Genomic DNA, 7,500 nt, shown 5'->3' with positions numbered 1-7,500 from the left:
GCGGGCTTAAAGGCACCTGCGGAACCCTTAGTGTCGCTTCGCCTCTCGAGGGGCTCTGCCGCGGCCGCCTGTCGCTGCGGGGGAAAGAGGCGGAGGAGGGTTTTCGTGCAGTCGTATCGATACGTATATAGGTAGTGCGCCGTGGCTGGAATAAGGTGACGTTTGTGGTCTTATAAGTTGGTCCGTTAGTCTGGGGGTCGTTGTGGCGGGTCGCGTGTGTTTTGCGTTCTGTTTGGTGTGTTCTTCGAGTGCCGCGCTCAAGAACACTTTCTCGGAACTTCGGTCGGGTTCGTCGGTCCGAAGAAGTCGTCATTTCGGGCGCTATCGGGCGAGCTGTCGGTTGCTCGACGCCACTCCAGACGTGAGTGCTTGTGGGGCCGATACTTGGGTTCCGAAAAAAAAATTCCTTGAGAAATGACTGGTTGATAGCGCGAGTTTGGAAAGGTGCTGTGCGTTCTGTTAGAAATTATTGTTGTGAAAGTCATCATTATGAAATGGACTGGATGGATAGGGTTGGTATAAATAGAGCTTTTGAGAATCATTTCGTAGTGGTCTCAAGGTGGGGACCCGTAATGAAATTGTGTATTAGATATGGTATTTAAGGTACCATCACCTGTTAGAAGACAATTATACGACCTTTCTTTCATAAGACTTGATATAAACGTTTTTAATTCTTTATGTCTTGGGTTTTGATATTAGGGGATGGGGTGACATGGCAGTGATTGCGAGTGATCGCTTATATAGTTGCCTTAGGTCAAGTTTGATATTGTTGTCATGGTACTGATCAATAATTTCATCTGGTTCTGTTACCGTGATTAATGTAATTTCATGTCTTGTGGTATTGTTGATCACATTTCTCAGTTAATTTAGTGATTTATTGTTAACATCATAGTCATCATCATTATCATTATTATTGTTGTTGTTTTTACATTTTTTCTGGTATTATTAGTTTTGGGGTCAGTTGTTGATTATTATATACTCAGTAATTTATATGTGGGTTTATCATCATAATCATTGATCATCATCATCAGTATCAACAATATCATCACCATCACCACCACCATTACCATCATCATTGCATAACTTGCCATTTTACTGAGAAGAAAGGTCCTGTCAAACGCTGTCTTTCGTGTCTGTTATTTGCCGCGTGCTTGTATGTAAACTTGGGCGGGCGAAGAAGTGCGAGTGATTCCACGGTGTTGCGGCGCCCCGAAGAAAAGGGAAAGGGCGCCGTCGGCCGCGTTCCGAAGGGCAGGCCGCTAAAGGCGAGGTCGTTGCAGGAGTTGGTCGCGAGGGCCGGCGCCATGGCAGACTTTGTAGAGACGGACAGCCCGCTGCCCACGCCCACACTGCAGAGGAAGAGTGTCAGGATGAGTGACACCGGCGAGGGCGAGCGCGCGCCGCCGCCCTTCGTCCGCAAGTGCTGCGTGAGGAAGAAGGCGTCCTCCGAGACCGGGTCGGCGGACGCCAGGACGCACAAACGGAGGGCGAGGAAGAAGGAGCGCCCACTGGACGCGTGCGTCGCCACCTCCTTCAGGTCCCTGACGGGGTCCGAACGCGGCGCTGGCGACGCTTGCAACGCGGGCCCCAAGCAGAGTCCGAAGAGGAGGAAGTCGGGGGACGCCGACAGCCCTCGAGGCCCTAGGACGCCCATCCCCGCGGGCGTGCAGAGTCCGCGGAAGGTGGCCAAGTACGGGCCGTCGCACGCCGGTGATGGCGAGGGCGAGGAGGCCAGGCCCGTGGCCAACGGCTGGCACGGGGCCAAGCACAAAGGGCTGCCGGACACGGGCAGGCCGAACGGCGACGCAGGCCGGGTCAGGATGAGGAGGCGGTCGGAGGAGCAGCACAGCGCCCTCAGCAGCGCCAAGAAGAGAATGTTCCGGAGCAGCGAGGCGCTGGACGCGGCGGTGGCAGCGGCGCGGCTGGACGGCGTGGCCGAGCGCCGCGACCTCGCCGGCGAGCGCTACACGACGCGCAGTGGCGAGAGCAGCGAGGACACGGACAGCGAGACGGCCGTGGTGGGCGTGAGCTACAAGCCCATCAACGTCTCCGGGGAGTGCTGGCGCTTCGTCGGCGACGGCGCGAGCGGCGAGCCCGGAGGCGGGAAGGCGGAGTCCGCCAGGGCGCGCGAGGAAAGGCTGAACGGCAGGAACTTGGCGAAGGGAGACGGGGGGGCGCCGAGGGAGAGGCGGCGCTGGAACAGCAACCAGGAGAGCAGGCTTTCGGAAGACAGGACGATGAGCGCCCTTTGGTCTAACCTTCGGCAGGACATACAAAGCGGCTCACGGGTAATTAGGGACGGCACGGAGGACGTCGGCACGGAGGCCACGGAGGCGTCCCCCAGAAGCCCCCCGGCACGCACAGCGCCGCTTAGCATTCAGCCACAGTCCGCAAGGAGGACCGCAGACATCCTCGTGCAGACGCCCATCGTGAGGCGTGAGTGGAAGCGCCTTTCGTCTTCGCTCGTCGAAGGGAACGCCGCTGTTCCGAGCGCACTAAACGCCTCTGGCCGGAGACTGCCGTCCAGGGCCAGTCGCACACGCTGGTCCATGTTCGCCGACATGGACCTCCCCAGGATGCTGGCCCAACAGAAGGACTCGCTCGGCCAGATGCGCTACGGGGAGATCTTCGGTAGCATCCAGATGCCGCGGAAGGCAAGCCTGGGGGTTGAGGAGGGGCGGGAGGTCACGGAGGCCAGGTTCAGCCCAGGTCACACGATGCCAGAGAAGAATTATGAGTGCACAACTGGAGAAACTTTTCGCGAGAACGACGAGAAAGAAAATTCGCCCTTGAGAAACCAAGGGAGAACGAACTATGGCAGGAGGAGTCTGAGGGACGTTGAGGAGGTGCTGGAGGCTGCTCGCACGTTCCCTTCCGTGCCCGCTGCACTAAACACTCAAATGAAAGGTGCGCACGGGGAGGCTGTCGCGCCGTCGAAAGACATCATCTTTTCAAAATTCGCTCTGAAATCGGCTCTAGATCGCAACGAGTGGAAGAGGAAAGGAGGGAGATTCTCGTTCGACAGACTGGTCCACGTGTGCAGCGAGACCGTGGCGCAGAGCATCCGACAGTGCATCGCCGAATCCCCCGACGAAGTCCCCGCCAACGTCAAGGACATCGGCCTGGAGAGAGGGGCGGCCATCATCGGGGACATGATCAGGGAGTTTGTGGCCACGCTCCCCTCCGACGCCGATAAGAAGGAGGGGGAGGCTAGCAAAGGAGAGGGCGGCGCGGAGGGCGAAGACGGGAAGGACGTCACGCCCCTCGCGGAAGACAAGACGATTGTCCACGAGGCCAAAGACGACGACGACGACGGCAAGGAGACGCCAACGTCGCCGCCGACGCCTCCTCCTGACGAGATAAGAGAAGCCTTACTCGACGACGATGAGGCGGAAACCATAAAAGATTCATCCTCGCCAAGAACGAGTCAAGATATCTGCGATGATAACACTTCAGACGAGGTGCCTGACGGAGTAAGAATAAGTGGCTGTGGCGGCACGTTCGTGTTGCCATCCTTCAAGAAGCTGGAGGAGCCCAAAGTTGTGAGCAGGAGAGGCTCCGTGGACGCGCAGGAGTCGTCGCGAATCCGGCTGAGCAAGACAGGGAAGATCGAGGTCGTGGACGCGAGCGAAGTGGGCGACGAGCCCGACTCCATCACGGAGGAGGGCGGCGACCGCCTCGAGTCGGAGGACGAAGGCAGATTCCAGGACAGCGTAAGCTCCCAGCAGGAAGGCCCCGATGCGCCCTCGGCCAGGAGGAGCAGCTTCACGGAGCGGTTCAACCTGTGGCGGATGTCGTGGAAGTATAAGAACGACAGCCAGCCGCCCAGTCGCAGCGAATCGCTCAAGATACGGCTGATGCAGCGGCGCGGGAGCGGTTCCGAATTCAGCATGAGTTACGACAGCGTGCGGCGCTCGATGTCAGGGAACTTGAACGACCTGTTTTCCGGGGGCGGTCAGAGGCGCGCGAGTACCGTGGAGACACCGAGGCTTGCCAGGAGGAACTCGGAGCAAAAGGTGTCGTATCCGAGGCGAGGGTCGCTTACCAATCTGATCTTTAGGAGTGCTAGCGACACCAGCGCCTCCCAGAGGTTGAATGTGGACGATAGACTCCGGAAGATCAACAAGATGGACAAGGCGTCGGTCGAGCGGGCCTCGGATGCCTACAGCTACTTCTTCGACTACCCTGTCCTGCACCAAGGTAACTGGAGGAGCAGTGGCCAGGCCTCCCTTGCTCTGGGTCCTGCTTGTTTCTGGTAGAGCATCGTTGGTTGTGTTTCTCTCTCTCTCTCTCTCTCTCTCTCTCTCTCTCTCTCTCTCTCTCTCTCTCTCTCTCTCTCTCTCTCTCTCTCTCTCTCTCTCTCTCTCTCTCTCTTTCCCTTGCTCTGGGTCCTGCTTGTTTCTGGTAGAGCTTCGTTGGTTGTGCTCTCTCTCTCTCTCTCTCTCTCTCTCTCTCTCTCTCTCTCTCTCTCTCTCTCTCTCTCTCTCTCTCTCTCTCTCTCTCTCTCTCTCTCTCTCTCCCTCCCCCTCCCCCTCCCCCTCCCTCTCCTTCCCTCTCTCCCTCTCCCTCTCTCTCTCCTTCTCCCTCTCCCTCTCCCTCTCCCTCTCCCTCTCCCTCTCCCTCTCCCTCTCCCTCTCCCTCCCTCCCTCTCTCCCTCTCTCCCGTCCTTTCCCGCTCAGCACGCATTCTTGTGTTCGCGTTGGGTTTTCACCTTCACCTTCACCTGTGCTTGGAAACCTGTTCAGGAAGTAAAGTGAAGCTCAGTAACAGTAGGCAAATAAAGCTCCAAATCCCACAATGCAACTTGGCGTCTCTTATCATACAGCGGCCGTCTCGCTCATTTTTCTGCACGTTATCGTGTTTCATGTTTTCATCTGGACTGGGAGAGCACTTGGAGATAATGCGTCTTTTCTTAAGCAAACACAAACACATAAATATTATTTATGTTTATATGTATGTACATACACACGATTTTGTTTTTGTTTGTAATAGTGTTTGCAGGTAAACACACACACATACACACACAAAAAAGTATACAAAATGCTGTTGATAACAAAAGGATTATATTTTTTTCTTTTGTATTTTCTATCAATATAATTTTTTTATGTCCTTAATTGGAGGATAACAGTCATTTTCTTCCCCATTTCTTTTCTTTCATATCTTTTCCAGATTTCTCAACTTATTACCTTTTAATGAGTTAATCCCCACCATCTTATTTTACAATGTATTACAGGTTGTATATGTTTGTTTGGTAATAAATAAATAAATAATAATAATAATTTAAACTGTTATGTCATAGCTCTTCACCATTTTAGAGTGAATAATCAAAGTGAATGAGGACAAAAAAAGCAATTACTTTAATATTTTTATTATAATCATAAATTCATCAGAGGTGTCAAAACATGCTTATTGTACTTGTATAAAATGGAAAAAAAACTTTCTATATCTTGCAGTGCAAAATATAAAGAAGGAAAAAGTTAGGTACATAATATAAAAATACATTCATCTCTTCTTGAATCCATACTTCTTTCTCTCATAAAACAGATCTGTCTTTGAAGATCCCAGGTTCACGATTTTAGGGCAACCATCTCTGTCTTTCTCTAAAACTGTGCACTCCTTGCAGTAATAAGCATCAGATACACCTGTAGTGAGGGAGAAAAAAAATAAAGATTAATATGGTGTTAACCTTCTAATAGGTCATGGATTATATTTTCTACAGCTGAAATCAATACAAGTTTCTATACAGATATTAAAAGAGGAAAAAAGAAAATATAAGTATATATATTGCTTAACATCATGTGATACTAAAAGTGCTTAATTATGCAAGTGAAAATTAAGTGCCCATGGCTTGAGAATTATATAGACTAGAATTAATTTCTGGGCTTCTGGAACAACTTTTGTATTGCTATAAGTTCTAGCAATTGTTTATTCTTGAATGATTTAAATTCAACATTTTAGGATCGATTTACAATGTCATGAGTGTCTATGCATTGTATTTAATATCGTAAAATAGGATAACAGGTTTGATCATCTACTTGGGAATTAGAACAATATAATTAACTTCAAGATGTAACATCAAAAGGTTACAAGTTGAAGATTTTAAAAATTAAGAAAATGAATTCAAATTCCCAAAATTTCTTGGGTGAAAATGCTCATTTGTGAAAGCTTTTGACCATCCTTTTTTACACCGATCACGGATAAGAGTTTGTGAAGGATGGGGCAACGTGGTAAATACATTAGTGCCATCAAGTTCTAAAGGCCCCATAACTCCACATCTTTGGAGGAGGGAATGAAATATTTATTACAGTTGTCAAGATTGGAGAGTGATTGTGTTATTATGTAGTGCTAATATGAATCTTGTAATTTACCTCATGTTACATTAATAACAACTGATGACACATTTAGAGCTAAAGCATGATATATAGCTGTCAATATCAGGAATATACATAAGTAGAATATTGTGTAGCCACAATAAAAAACACATTTTATAGACCACAATTGAACAGAAACCGAGTATCCACGTATCCTCACCGGGGCCTCCACAGATGACACATCTTCCTTGATAGGACCCGTAATTGCACTCGTCACAGATTCTCACGAGCGTACATGGCCTCACATACGAATCGCAGATCACACACTTGCCGTCACACTTCTCGCATAGGCGCCCGATGGCCACGCCAGGTTGCTTGCGACAGAAAATCAAGTCAGGGTGATGCTTCGCCATGTTCTCCTACGCTTCTCGGATCAATACTCCGTCGATATTTAGTTCTTCCGGCTCGTCACTGCTTTTAATACTACAGTTATCGCTGAAGAAGAAATCTCCGGGCCAAGTTGATGTGCCGAACGTTTGTTTTGTTTTGGTTGACGTCAACGTCTGCCAGCAACGCTTGACTCGACACGAAGATCCACGCGTTTGGAAGCAACATGGCGGCGGCGGAGGGAGCGGGGCGGCGAAACCGGCTCGCGGGACATGCGCACGAGGCACCGCACCCTGTTTTCATGCCGCCACCGCCAGATTTTGAATTGTTTAATGATCTGGTATATTCTCTTTCGCTATTTAGTGTAGTTTTGACTTTTCGTTTTATCATATGCGTTGAGTGGCGGAGATTATATTTTGGCGGCAAATTTGATTAACTAAACTTGTTATTTTGTTTAACTATGTATATCAGACACATACAAACGTACATACGTACGTGCGATGCATACATGCATACAGACATACATACATACGCATATATATATATATATATATATATATATATATATATATATATATATATATATGAATATACATATACATATACATATGTATGCACATGTATATGTATGTATACGTTTTTTCTTAATTTATGTCACATTGTTTGGCGCCACTCCTTTTATTTGATATCATAGTAATAGTAAATGGAATTTATTTAAGTATTTAATACAGGAAAGATATGCTTGTCAGATTAGGAAGCCATATATTACACGTCATTCCACCTCTCGTTTGCCTTCGCTCCT

General features: G+C 49.4%; 2 protein-coding genes across 14 annotated transcripts in view; one reads left to right on the top strand and one right to left on the bottom strand.

The window, feature by feature from the left end:
• Lrrk (Leucine-rich repeat kinase) overlaps positions 1 to 7,500 on the top strand; it is a 175,654-nt gene that overhangs the window by 138,444 nt on the left and 29,710 nt on the right. For 10 of the 13 annotated variants that reach the window (XM_070140128.1, XM_070140127.1, XM_070140124.1 and 7 more), the window contains exon 1: positions 1,290 to 4,200. The exons of 2 other annotated variants lie outside the window; for them this stretch is intronic. In XM_070140128.1, coding sequence (XP_069996229.1) covers positions 1,305 to 4,200 — 2,896 coding nt within the window. In that variant the 5' untranslated portion in view covers positions 1,290 to 1,304. Of the gene's footprint in view, positions 1 to 1,289; positions 4,201 to 7,500 lie in introns of those variants that run through there. One more of the 13 variants, XM_070140132.1, reaches the window with a different exon arrangement.
• Phf5a (PHD finger protein 5a) lies at positions 5,353 to 6,924 on the bottom strand. Its single transcript, XM_027367863.2, has 2 exons — positions 6,532 to 6,924; positions 5,353 to 5,642 (listed from the first exon to the last, which is right to left on the bottom strand). Exons 1-2 carry the CDS (start codon positions 6,722 to 6,724, stop codon positions 5,503 to 5,505), a joined length of 333 nt encoding a protein of 110 aa, XP_027223664.1. The 5' UTR covers positions 6,725 to 6,924; the 3' UTR covers positions 5,353 to 5,502.

This window comes from Penaeus vannamei, chromosome 26 (assembly GCF_042767895.1).
Source record: "Penaeus vannamei isolate JL-2024 chromosome 26, ASM4276789v1, whole genome shotgun sequence".
Classification (NCBI taxonomy): Eukaryota; Metazoa; Arthropoda; class Malacostraca; order Decapoda; family Penaeidae; genus Penaeus; species Penaeus vannamei.
The sequence above is the reverse complement of the archived record's forward strand: the minus strand, read 5'-3'. Positions and strand labels throughout refer to the sequence as shown.